This window comes from Lemur catta, chromosome 2 (assembly GCF_020740605.2).
Source record: "Lemur catta isolate mLemCat1 chromosome 2, mLemCat1.pri, whole genome shotgun sequence".
In the NCBI taxonomy this organism is placed as follows: Eukaryota; Metazoa; Chordata; class Mammalia; order Primates; family Lemuridae; genus Lemur; species Lemur catta.
This window is the reverse complement of record NC_059129.1, coordinates 2,101,926-2,115,361: the sequence shown is the minus strand read 5'-3', so window position 1 is coordinate 2,115,361 and position 13,436 is coordinate 2,101,926. Positions and strand designations below refer to the sequence as shown.

At 50.4% G+C, this 13,436-nt stretch overlaps 1 protein-coding gene across 1 annotated transcript; it reads left to right on the top strand.

The window, feature by feature from the left end:
• Positions 1-1,880: 1,880 nt before the first annotated feature.
• LOC123631375 (serine protease 41-like) lies at positions 1,881-11,775 on the top strand. The gene is made up of 8 exons (XM_045540941.1): positions 1,881-1,947; positions 2,098-2,124; positions 2,452-2,617; positions 3,270-3,556; positions 7,256-7,413; positions 7,769-8,019; positions 11,290-11,516; positions 11,618-11,775. Exons 1-8 carry the CDS (start codon positions 1,881-1,883, stop codon positions 11,773-11,775), a joined length of 1,341 nt encoding a protein of 446 aa, XP_045396897.1.
• The last annotated feature ends 1,661 nt before the right edge of the window (positions 11,776-13,436 follow it).

The following is a 13,436-nucleotide window of genomic DNA, read 5'->3' as shown; positions in this document are numbered from 1 at the left end:
TTTTCTGTAACCCAGAAGTCCCCTGCCCAGGACCCTAGGATTCGCCCCCAGGCCTCCAGGTGACCTTAGTACCCCCAGGATGTGCTGCTCTGCTGCCCACTGAGCCCAGGGGCAGGGCTGTTGAGGACAGTGGCCTGAAAGTGGGGCTGTTTTTTAAAAGGGCCACATATTCAAAGTGATCCCCAAATGCAGAAAGAGCTGAGAAACCAAAGAGCCAGTCAGTCAGACAAATCCAGTTTGTTGGTAAAGGATGATTTATTTGGGGAACTTATGGGAGAAGTTGGACCACATCAAGATGCTAAATCTCCACACCTGCTGCCCGGTACCCAGGGCTTAGGTATGAGAGGGAAAGGGTGACATGCTCTGCGCAATGCCCAGGACAGGCACGCATGCTGTGTGTCTGAACCTATAACTGGTGCTATAACATTAAGGTTGCTTTGATCTAAAGGCAGGATTTATAGTGAGCACGTGTTCCTATGCTATGGAAATACAGTAGAAATCAGGAGGTGTGCACGGGAACAGGGTTATTCAGAAGTCAACACGGATAATTAGCATCCAAGATGGAGTCACTTTTTTCTCCACAGGTCCTAATAGTGTGCACCTCCCAGGGCTGCTGTGAACATCTGGTGACACTCTATGGGCCAAGTCCCCATACACAGGAGGTATTTCCGTGGATACCTTTCTGGGCCCTGGAGGCAGCTGTGGCTCATAGACAGGGAGGACCCCCCAGGGGGGAGGAAGTGTCCTGCCAGCCCCAGGCTTTATTGCCTCAGGGACAGACACACCTGCAAAGGGACCCCACCCCCAGCCTCATGGGCTGGAAAGCTCGATTCCAACAGTGGCAGAAACCACCAAAGGAACCCGTAGCAGTGGCTGCAGCCCGTGGCTCTGCCCTGTGGGCAGGGGTGAAAAGGAGGTGAAGATGCCAGGCTCTGTCCCTGGGAGCCCACAGGCTGGCAGGGAGGGTACAGAGCAGCTTAGGGCTTGTGGGGGACAAGTGAGAACCCAGGGCTGAGCTGAGGGCCACAAGGGTTTGAGGAGGGAGAGTTGTGGGGATGAGGGATGGCTTTCTGTAGGGGGAGGGGCCAGAGAGGGTCCCTGGAGGACTGGGAGCTGGGTGGATCGCAGCAGGTGGCTACCCAGGGAGGGGACGAGCAGGGGGTAGCTTCGAGAAGCTGCTACTAGCCAGGAGCACAGATAGTGCACGAATTTGGAACATAGAGGCTGAGGTAATGGGATGCCCTGTTAGGTAAGCCCTGGGGAAACAAGGGTCCCCTCAGGGGTCCCAGCAGCAGCAACAGGCCTGAGAAGAAGGTCCCAGCAAGCCTTGGCGAGAAGCTGCTGTCATCTGGGGTTGAGCTGCAGATTGTGCTGGCAGGGCACGTGGTGTGGATGGTGACGCCGGTGCAAGTGCCCAGCTTCTCAGGGAGGCCACAGTTGGACCCGCAACTCACCGCCCCTGCCTGGGTCCAGGTGCCACCAATGTCACAGACCAGGAGGCCTCTAGAATCGCACTGGGAGAAAGAAGGGGTCCACTGTGTAGGAGCTTGAGGGCCAGCTCAGGGCCAGCAGTCCTCACACAGGTGGGAAATTGAGGTTCACAGCCCCAACCCCTATTCTAAGACTAACCTAGGGAGCTGCCTGGAGACCATGCAAGGACGCTGCTCCAGATAGGGAGCTCACGCTGGGTCCTACAGCCCCCTCAAGACTCAAGCCAGGGCGCTGTGAGGCCTGAGGGTCCCCAGACAGCCCGGGGCCCAGGAGGCCCAGCTGGGGCAGGTGCTGGGCCTGGGCCGCCCTGGCTCCCGCTGCCCAGGGGGCGCCCCGCCGGCCTGGAGCAGGAGGAAGCAGAGGGGGCGCCACGCTGCAGAGCCGAGGCCATGGGCGCGCGGGCCGGGGCGCTGCTGCTGGCGCTGCTGCTGGCGCGGGGGGCCCTCGGGAAGCCGGGTGAGCTCCGGGCCCCGCTGCCAGGCTGGGGGCGCGGGGGGCGGCACGGGGGTCGCGGGGGGAGGGCGCGGTGAGGGGACGACACGGGGGCTGCGGGGTTGGGGTGCGGCACAGGGGACACGGGTAGCTCACCTTCCTGCCACCTCCCAGAGTGGCGGGAGGGGGACCTGTTGTCAGGTAAGGCGCCCGGATCGCGCCTCCCTGCGCGGTGCACGTGGGCCGGGGCGCAGAGGGCGCCTCATCCATTCCTCTCCCGCCCCAGGTCCCACGGACACGAGGCTGCTGTCAAGTAACTGAAGGGCCCTGGGGGGAGGGGCGGGCCCTGCGGACCACGTGGGAGTGTCCCCGGTCACCTTCCTCCACCGGGACACGACCCCGGGACGCATAAGCCGGGGCCCTGGGAGGACGCGCGGATTCCCGTGGACCCCCTGCACGCGCCGCGGGGCGAGGCCGGGAGGGGCGGGCCTGCTTGGCAGCTGAGCCGGGTCCGTCTGTGCGTCCCAGGGCCCTGCGGCCATCGCGACATTCAGGCACTCCTGGTGGGCGGAGTGCAGACAGTGCGGGGACGCTGGCCGTGGCAGGCCCTCCTGCGAGTGCAAGATGGCTACTTCTGTGGAGGGAGCCTGCTCAGCCGCCGCTGGGTGCTCTCGGCTGCGCACTGCTTCAAAATGTGAGTCTGGGGGCACGTGGGGGCGTAGGGGCCTGTGACGTTGGTTGCGATGTCTGTTTTTCTTCTGAGCCCCAGGTCCGGCTGCACCTGGTGACACCAGTTGTCTTTGGGGGAACCTTGTTCAGGTTCTTCCAGAATGCTTTCCCAGAACATTTCAGCTCGTGCTTGGGTGTGTTGTTATTTTTTCCAACCCGCACGGCACCACCCTCCATGCCTCTGTCACTCCACCACCGGCTGGATGTGTACCACAGGTGTGGAGCACCGAGCCCGGCTGTGGCGAGCACTCCCAGGGAAGCTGTGTTGACTGTATCCTGGAGTGCGCCCACATTGCCCAGGTGTATCTGGTCCTACTTTGGGCCTGCATGGGAATCCCCATGGAGGCCTTGGCTCAATTCGAGTATCCTAGAGCTAACAAGACCCCACCCTCCTACTCAACCCTGCCACAGGCCCCAGGATGTGAGACTTTGGTTTTGGCCTCTCTGGGCTCTCCCATGTCTACAGGGGGTGTTGGGCCCATGAGAGGAACTTGCTAATGGCAGCCAGGATGAGTAAGTAGTACCTGCCCCACAGTCTCACATCATGGATGGGGCCCCCAGGTGTGCTCTGGTGGCCAACTCTCCTTCCAGGGCCACCAACCACTCTCTTTTGCCAGGTACCGTAATGCCTCCAACTGGTGGGTCCAGCTTGGAGAGCTAAATCTTCTGCCATCCTTCTGGAACATTCGGGCCTACATCAATCGATACAGAGTGAAAGATATCATTGTGAACCCCAGCTACCATGGCAATAGCCATAGCAATGACATTGCCCTGTTGAGACTGGCCACCTCTGTCACCTACTCTAAGTACATCCAGCCCATTTGTGTCCTGTCATCCACCTTCATGTTCCTGCACCGGCCAGACTGCTGGGTGACCGGCTGGGGGTCACTCAGGGAAAATGAGAGTGAGGCTGGGGACAGATGGGGTTGGGGGGATGGAGGGTTGGGGTGGCCCCGGCATTACCCACCATCTTCATTTGCCACACAGGCACAGCAGCCCACCAGTGGCCTGGGCACGGCGGGACCCCCTGCCGGCCTGCTCCCCTCCTCTCCTCACCTGCCTTTCTGCGCTGGCTCCCACCTGCCAGGGCAGGAACCAAACACTCAGTTCTCGCTGCCTGAGACTGTGGGGGCCAGAAGGAGAGTTTGAGAGGGAGGCCAGGCTGCAGGGGTGGGGGAGGTTTGGGGTCAGCGTGGTAACAAAAGCCTCAGGCAGTGATTTTTTTAAATTGAGACTTAATTTACAGCCATCAAAGTCTTAAGTGTGCAATTTTGAGGTATACAGTTCAGTGGTATTTAATAAATTCATAATGATGTGCAACCATCACCACTGTCTAATTGCAGATTCCTCATCTCAAAGTGGAAGGTCACTTTACTCAGTCGTTACTCCCAGTCCCCCATCCCCCAGGCCTGCGGCCCCACCATTCATCCACTTTCTGTCTGGATTTCCCTATTCTGACCTCCCACATAAATAGAATCACACAACATATGTTCTTTTTGGTCTGGCTTCTTTCACATAACGTAGCGTCTTAAAGGTTCAGCCGTGTCGTAGCCTGCAGAAGAACCTCAATCTTTTTATGGCTGAGTTGTGTTCCATGTTTGTTTACCCATTCTTCCATCTACAGCCAGCTGCATTGTGTTTACCTTGTCAGTGCTGTGATGAGAATTGCTATCAAGATTAGTGCACAAGCATATGTTGGAACACACCTTTTCAATTATTGTAGGTATATATTTAGGGGTGCAATTGCTGTATCATACTGTAATTCTATGTTTAACTTTTTGAGGAACCACCAAACAGTGTTCTATAGTAACTGCACCATTTTACATTCCTATCAAAAATGAGGGTTCCGTTCCTCCCCATTCTTGTCAACACTTCTTATTTTCTAATTTTTTGACTGTGGCCTTCCTAGTGGGTGTGAAGCAGTGTCTCATTGGGGTTTTCACTTGCATTTCCCTAATGACAGATGATGCTGAGCATCTCTCTTGTGCTTTTTGGCCATTTGTATATATTACTTAGAGAAATACCTATTCATATCCTTTGCCCATTTTTAAATTAGGGGTTTTTGTTGTTGTTGTTATTGAATTGTATCATTGCTATATATTCTGGATACTAGACACTTATCAAATATATGATTTGCAAATATCTTCTCCCGTTCTGTAGGTTTTCTTTTCCCTTTCTTTTGATAGTATTGAAAAAAGTTTTTAATTTTGATGAAGTCAAAATTATTTATTTTTCCCTTTGCTGCTTGTGCTTTTGGTGTCATAGCTAAGAAACCATTGCCAAATGCCAAGTTGTGAAGATTTACCCCTGTTTTGGGGAAGAGTTTTATAGTTTTCACTCTTACATTTATGACTTTGATCGAGTTTGAGTTGGTTTTTATAGATGAAGAGAGGTAGGTTTCCAACTTCATTTCTTTGCATGTGGATATCCAATTGTCCAAGCGTCATTTCTTGGAGAGGCTATTCTCTCCCCCATTGTATTGTCTTGCACCCTTATTGAAAATTGCTTAGCCATAGATGTCTGGGTTTATTCTTAGACTCACAGTTCTATTCCACTGGACATGTGTCTATCCGTCTGCCAAGACCACACTGTTTGATTCCTATAGCGTTACAATATGTTTTGAAATGTGGAAGTGTGAGTCCTCCAACTTTGTTCTACTTTTTGGATACTGTTTTGCTTATTTAGGGTCCTTTTATATGTTTATGTGAATTTTAGACTCAGCTTGTGATATTTTGTAAGAAAAGGCCATTGAGATTTGGATAGAGATAGCATTGAATATGTAGATTGCTTTGGGGAGTATTGCCATCTTAACAGGTCTCCCATCATGAACACACAGTGTGTTTCCATTTATTTAAGGCTTTAATTTCTTTCAGCAATGTATTGAAGATCTTTGTACAATTCTTGTACCTCCAAAATTAAATTTATTCTTGTTTTATACTCTTTGATGCTATTGTAAATGGGTGTTTTCTCGATTTCCTTTTTGCATTGTTCATTGTGAGTTTATACAAACACCACTAATTTTTTTTTTTTTTTTTGAGACAGAGTCTCACTCTGTTGCCCAGGCTAGAGTGCCGTGGCATCAGCCTAGCTCACAGCAACCTCAAACTCCTGGGCTCAAGCGATCCTCCTGCCTCAGCCTCCCAAGTAGCTGGGACTACAGGCATGTGCCACCATGCCTGCTAATTTTTCTATAGATATTTTTAGCTGTCCATATAATTTCTTTCTATTTTTAGTAGAGACGGAGTCTTGCTCTTGCTCAGGCTGGTCTCGAACTCCTGACCTCGAGCAATCCTCGTGCCTCGGCCTCCCAGAGTGCTAGGATTACAGGCGTGAGCCACCACGCCCGGCCTATGTTTAACTGATTTTTTAGTGTACCATATTGATTCCTTTCTCATTTCCTTTTCTATATATATTTGAGTTAGTTTCTTAGTGGTTGCCCTAGGGATTATTGTTAACATCTTAAACTATAATAATCTATTTTCAATTTATACCAACTTAGCTCAATAGCATACAAAAATCTCAGTTCCTATACCGCTCCCTTTCTGCACATTATATTGTTGTTATTACAGTTTACATCTTTATTCATTGTGTAACCATAAACACAGATTCATACTTTCTGTTTTATGCATTTGTCTTTTAAATTGCTTAGGAAAAGAGAGAAGTTATAAATCAAAAATATTACTGACTTATTAGTGACTTTTACCAGGGCTCTTTATTTCTTTGCATGACTTTGAATTACTCTCTGGTGTCCTTTCATTTCAGCCTGAAGGGACTCCTTTTCTGGTTTTTTGTAGGATAGGTCTACTAGTGACAAACTCTCTCAGCTTTTGTTTATCTGAGAATATATCCTTCATTTTTTTGAAGGATTCTTGGTTGACTCTTTCCTTCAATACTTTAAATATGTCATCCCACTGCCTGCTGGGCTCCACGGATTCTGAAAAGAAATTGGCCGTTAATGTTGTAGAAGATCCCTGGTCCTTGATGAGTCATTTCTCTCCTGCTGTTCACCAGATTCTGTATTTGTCTTTGCACGTTTGATTATAACATTATAATAAAATCTTAAGGTGATGGAGGGAGACATGAGGAGCAGAAACTGGCGCCATCTGCTGTCATCCAAAAAAAAAAACAAGAACAAATCTCAGCCTTGGTCTCTTTGTGTTTGTTTATCCTACTGGGAGTTTGCTTAGCTTCTTGAATCTGTATATTCATGTCTTTCATCAAATTTGGCAACCTTTGGCCTGAATCCTGCAGTTGTAGTGTATTAAACAAACATTCTCATCCACCTTGACGCCTCTCCCACCATGCTTTGTCTAAGGAATCTCTCCACTGGCTCAGGCAGGGACTATTATCTTCATTCTATCAATAGAGAAACCCAGTCTCGGGGGAGCTATAACACCTGTCCATCCATTGGCTCCCTCTATGATATCATTAACTGCCCGTGTTGTGCTGGGTGCTGGGAAGTCATCAAGAGCAATATCCAGGCACTGTGGCTGTGCCAGGGACACCCCCCTGCCACTGTAACATGGGACCTTCCTCTTCCCCCTGCCCCAGATGTTGGGGGAGAGTCTAAGTTTGCTGTGTTTCTCTGTCCTTTCCCCCCCAGCATCTGTTCCAGCTCCCTACAACCTCCAGGAAGCACAGCTCACCGTCTTAAACAATACCAGGTGTAACTACCTGTTCCAACAGCCTTCAGGCCGCAGTACGGTTGATGATTCCATGTTTTGTGCTGGTGCTGAGAATGGCAGCGTAGACACTTGCAGAGTGAGTGCCTGTACTCCATTGGGGAATCCCACCCTTCCCAACCCCAGGCCTGAGAGCAACACCATGTGCCCACACAAACCCACCCTTGGGGTTTGTTTTTGAGGAAACATTTGCAGTCCTTATTTACCCAGCCTGTAAAACATGCTTTTCATTTGGTATAAATTATACCTGCTTGGATCATCCCACCAACCCTGGGAGGCTATCGCCCCACTTTGCAGATGCAGAAACTGAAGCTCAGTTGCTGCCAGGAGAGAAACAGGATTTGTATCCAGCCCCATGGGCCCTCCTGCTCTCCTAGCCCCTCCTCTTCTTCCTGAGCCTGCCCCAGGCTGGTCTCACTCATGCTGCTCCCCAGGGTGACTCAGGTGGGCCCTTGGTCTGCGACAAGGAAGGACTGTGGTATCTGGTTGGAGTCGTGAGCTGGGGAATAGGCTGTGGTTGGCCCAACCGGCCCGGTGTCTACGCCAACGTCAGTAGGCACTTCACCTGGATCCAGAAGGTCATGTCCTGCAGTACATCCAGGCCAGACTTCTCCAGGTTACTGCTGCTCCTCACTCTGCTGTGGTCCTCCCAACTTCTGCAGCCGGTCTGGGTCCACCAGAGGCTGTGAGGGTGCAGCAGGCACCACAGCCTTGGCATGCTCCCCTAGGTCATGGGCACTGCTGGATCTAGCTCCAGTCCTCTCTGTCTTGATTGCTAATAAAGATTATGTATGTTCAAGTTGATGCTTGCAGAGCTTTCTGTGAACCCAAGTGGACTTGTAGACAACTCCCTCCTGTTTGCTCATGTCCAGTTCAGGCCCAGACCCCACCTTAACTCCTAAGTCATTATCCAGGTTTTGGTTGCAAACAACAGAACCTTCTGTCAGTTCAAGTCGGAAGGTAATTGATGGAAGAACAATAGTAGCTCCAGCGTGTCATGGGCTGTGAAGGCTGGGGCTGGGGGTGCTGTGGAGAAAACACTATTGGTTGGCAGCCTCCCCTGATATGGTTTGAATGTCTCTTCCAAACCTTACATTGAAATAATTGCCACTGCAATGGCATTAAAACTTAGGACCTTTAAGAGGTGACAAGGTCATGAGAGCTCTGCCTGCCTGAGTGGATTAGTGCTGTCATCGTGGGAGTGGGTTCCCAATAAAAGGATGAAGTTTAGCCTCCATCCTGTCTTGGTTTTGTCCACTTCCTTGCCTTTCTTCATGGAAGACTCACCTGATGCCAGTGTCATGTTCTCGCACTTCCTTGTCTTCAAAACCACAAAGCAAATAAACATCTTTTCTTTTTAAGTTATTCTGACTGTGGTATTCTGTTAGAGCAGTAGGAAACAGATTAAAATAAAGTTAGAGGACTCCCTTGCCTTTTTTTTTTTTTTGAGATGGGGTCTTGCTCTGTCACCCAGGCTGAAGTACAATGGCACGATCATAGCTCACTGCAACCTCAAACTCCTGGGCTCAAGCAATTCTCCTTCCTCAGTCTCCCAAGTAGATAGGTCTATATGCATGGGCCACCACATCCAGTTGATTTTTTTTTTTTTTTTTTGTAGAGACAAAGTCTTGCTATGTTGCCCACGCTGGTCTCAAACTCCTAGCCTCAAGCAATCCTCTTGTCTCAGCTTCCCAAAGTGCTGGGATTACAGGTATGAGCCACTGCTCCCAGCCAATTTCAAAATGTAAACAAAGCTACAGTAATTAAAACAGTGTGGACGTGGCCACATTGTAAACACATAATTACCAATGGAATATAATATGGTCCCTAAATGAACCCAGATATCTATGGTCAATTGATTTATGACTAGCGTACCAAGACTGTCAAATGAGGAAAGAATTGATTCTTTAAAAGACGGTGATGGGACAATTGGATAACCACATGCCAAATAATAACATTGGATTCCTACCTCACTCCATATACCTCATTGCATATATAAAAATTCAGTCAAAATGGATCAACGATCCAAATATAAGAGCTAAAGCCATAAAACTAGAAGAAGAAAACTAAGGGTAAATCTTCATGATCTAGGATTTGGCAATGGATTCTCAGATTTCACACCAAAAGCACAAGAAATGAAAACAATAACAACTTAGACTGCATAAACATGTAAATTGTTGGCATCAATGGACATTATCAAGAAAACCTATAGGATGGAGAAAATATTTCAAAATCATGTATTAAAAGTTTAATATCTAGAATGTCTGAAGAACTCTTACAACTCCACAGCAACACAACAGCAGATGGTCCAGTTAGAAAACGGGCAGAGGACTTGGACACACATTTCCCCAGAGAAGATATACAAATGGCCAACAAGCAAATGAAAATGTTTAACATCATTAGTGTTTAAGGAAAGTTAAACCAAAACCACAATGAAATACCACTTCACATCCACGAGGAAAGCTTCAACTTTAAAACAACAACAAAACAAAACAAAATAGAAAACAAGTGTGGGTGAGAATGTGAATAAATCAGAACTCAAACACTGCTCATGGGAATGCAAAATGGTGCAATACTTATTGACTCCTTACCATACAAGGCACTAATATATAGAAGAACCTACATTTTGGAGCCTGTGTCAGTTAGCTTTTGCTGCATAACAAATCATACCAAACTTCAGTGGCTTAAATCCACTGTTACCAAACCCAAAAGGGGTCTGACCCAGGTCCAATTACTCACTGCACACAGAGCCAATTACTGAGACCACCAGAGTTGCCACCATTTATTTGACTCACAGTTTTCTGTGTCAGCATTTTGGGCTGGACTCAGCTATGAGTTCTATTCTGGGCCACGCTCTGCTTACCTCAGTCATGTGCTGGCTGGTGGGGGCTGGCTGTGGGCTAGGACACCTCAGCTCATCTCCACGTGGTGGCTCACTCTCCAGCAGGCCAGCTTGGCTTAGTCAGATGGCATTGGTGGGAGGGGTCCCAAGAGCCACAAAAGCAGAAGATGCCAGGCCTCAGAACTCATACAATGACACTTTCACTTCATTTAGCCGACAGCAAGTCTCAAGGCCAGCTCACACACACAGGGTGGAAAACCTGATTCCATCTCCTCATGGTAAGAGCTATGAAGAATTGTCGCCATCTTTGCAGTATCCACAGAGCTACACTGCCTAGGTTCAAATCCTGCTCCTATCCCTTAGTATGTACATGAACTCAGTTATTGAATGTCTCAGTACTTAGCATTTTTGTATTTCAAATGTTGTACTTATCTTGTAGACTGTTGTGAGGATGAAATGAGTGACGACATGACACAATCATAGGAACACCGGGCCCAGAGTAAGGCCTGTGCATATGCTGGCTATACTTACCTTACAAAACCCAAAAGGGGTCTGACCCAGGTCGGATTCCTTGCTGCACAGAGAGCCAATTACTGAGACCACAAGAATCACCAAGGAGAAAGGAATTTTACCATGGATGACTCAGCCAGGAGAACCGGAGGGGCAGCCTCAAATCCCCTTCCCGGACCAACCCAGGGCCAGGGCTTCCAGAGCGGGTTGTGCACCGCAGGTCAGGCCTGTGAGGCCTGAAGTCATGGGGGCTGCAGGGGGTCCGATCCAACGCTCAGCTGTGGGTGGTGCATGGCGAGTGGTCAGGAAGTCCCAGGGGAAGATCATTAAGTCTGCTCATCAGCTTTCACTGGTGAAGTCTGAGGCACCAGGGAGAGAACAACAACAGAAAGAAAGAAAAAGCCCATGGGTGGGTACATTCAGGACACCTTGAATCTATGCTTCTAGGTCAAAAAAAAAAAAATGACCCAGGGAGGGGGTCATTTTCCAAGACCTCTTACAGTAATTTGACGTCATTGTCATCACCAGCATCAATGCATATGCCCAGCTGGCAGGACTTTGAGAGGAAGAGAGCCTCCCCTTCCCGGGCCCTCCCTGCCCCAGGACCCCCGAGTCGCGCATCCTGCGCCTTCCGGGTGGCCTCAGGCCCTTGCAGTGCGCCCGCGGGACGCCAGGGGGCGCGCTGAGCCGAGGCCGCCGCGGAGTTGCCGCGCGGTGCGGGACGGCGGGAGCCGCGCACGTCCCCGCGGAGCCCGACTCGCTTCCCACGGCGGGACACCACGCGCGCTTCTTAGAAAACACAGTCGGCAGAAGGGGCATGAAGAGGAAAGGTTGGAAAATGCCCAGAACCAACTGCTAACCGCCCCCGGTGTTGGCGCTGGGCTGGCGACGAGTGTCGCTGCGGCCATTGCCCCGCGCCCTCCCTTTCCAGAGCCTGGCAGCCCTTCGTCCTCGGTCCCGGGATCGACGTCCTACGTGTGCGATGTCGCAGTCAAAGGGGCGTCCCACTTTTCAGGGTTTCGAGGCAGAGGCCCCGCACCCGCCCCGGCGGCGCAGGGGACCCGCGGCCCAGTCTGCTCCCGACACTGACGCCTCCCGCTTGCTCGGCCCTGGGAGCCCACACGTAGGAAATCGCACCTCCGTTGTAAAAAGAATAATCACTTAGTTTTTGTAAGATTGGTACAATTTTCTTTCAGTTAAAGTAACACAAAGAATATAATGGGGCCGGGCGCGGGGGCTCACGCTGTAATCCCAGCGCTGTGGGAGGCCGAGGCGGGAGGATGGCCTGAGGCCAGGAGGTGGAGACCAGCCTGAGCAACGTGGGAGACCCCATCTCAAGAAAGGGAAGGAGATGGGACGAGAAGGGAGGAAGGCAGGAGGGAAGGGAACGATTAGCTAGGGTGCTCAGCTGTGTTCCCAGCTACTGGGGAGGCTGAGCCCGGCAGTGTGAGGCTGCAGTGAGCTGTGATGACCCCACTGCACTCCAGCCTGGGCAACAGAGCGAGACCCTGTCTCAAGCAAGAACGAAAGAAAAAAGAAAAGAAAGAAAAGTGTCCTAATTCCCACCATCTGAAAATAACCATATCATTTGAACACCATTCCAGAAATCTTTGTTGGGAACGGCAGGCTGTAAGACCGGCAGAGGAAGGGCGGACAGGGCATAGGTCAGGTCGGGACTGAGGACTAGACACACGTACCTGCCTCTCCCAGACTGCTGCAAACTCTAGAGAACAACAAGCAGATGTTCACGAGGGAGTAATTCTCCCAGAGCGCTGGACCCCAGCGTGAGGGGCCCCTCGGAGGAAGGGGCCCGATGGGGCTGCGTTGATGGGAGCAGGGGTCTCAGTGTGGGACTTGGGGGCTTCCAGCTGGGACACAGTGAGCCCAGGCAAACCTCAAGCTCATCGTTTGGGGAACTCCCTAGAGTGGGTTGAATTGTGGCTTCCTCAAAAGGGCTATGTCTACCCCGAGCCTCAGAATGAGACCTTATTTGGCCTAAGGGTCATAGCAGAAGTCATTAAGGCAGGGATCTGGAGAGGAGACCATCCAGGAGAGAACAGGCCTAAATCCAAGGGGAGGTGTCCTTATGAATGACAGAGAAGGAGACACAGGGACGAAGAGAAGGCCACCTGAAGATGGAGGCAGAGATGAGAGTGAAGCGTCTCCAAGCCCAGGGCACCCGCAGACCCAGAACCTGGGAGAGGGAGGGACGGACCTTCCCCTGAAGTCTTTGCGGGGACACAGCCCCGTGTCCCAACTTCATTTCGACCTCTGGCCTCCAGAAATGTGAGACAATAAATTCCTATTGTTTGAAGCCACCAAGTTTGTGGTGATTTATTCTGGCAGCCATAGAAATTCTGGGTAGTTCCATATTGTTTGTAGGTTGTTAACGTTTATAACTTTCCTAGTCTGCTCTGTAACAGATGCTTCATATTTGTTCTGTATGTAAATAAACTCAGTTTACCATGTAAGATCTTTATTTTGGCTCCTCTCTTGGTTGGATCAATTTCATTTTCCATGTATTCCTAAGACAGCTGTGCTGCCTGAGTTGTCACGTGGTTAAGAACTTTGGAGGTGAACAGTGGTTGCCTGGAGGTGGGAGGGGGAAGAATTAACTGGGATCCAGCAGAGGGGAGCTTTCTGGGGTCAAAGTCAAGTTCTATATCTTGGAAGGAGTCTGGGTTACACAGACATATGCATCAGTCAAAACCCCGAGTATACCAGGGCTGCCTGCTCTCAACACTTCTATG

Bases quoted from the DNA above. Each gene is read 5' to 3' on its own strand.
- LOC123631375 (XM_045540941.1), top strand. From the start codon at position 1,881: ATGGGCGCGCGGGCCGGGGCGCTGCTGCTGGCGCTGCTGCTGGCGCGG. The intron at 2,618-3,269 runs GTGAGTCTGGGG...CTCTTTTGCCAG, and splicing joins GCTGCGCACTGCTTCAAAAT to GTACCGTAATGCCTCCAACT. The intron at 11,517-11,617 runs GTTGGAAAATGC...CTCCCTTTCCAG, and splicing joins AAGGGGCATGAAGAGGAAAG to AGCCTGGCAGCCCTTCGTCC.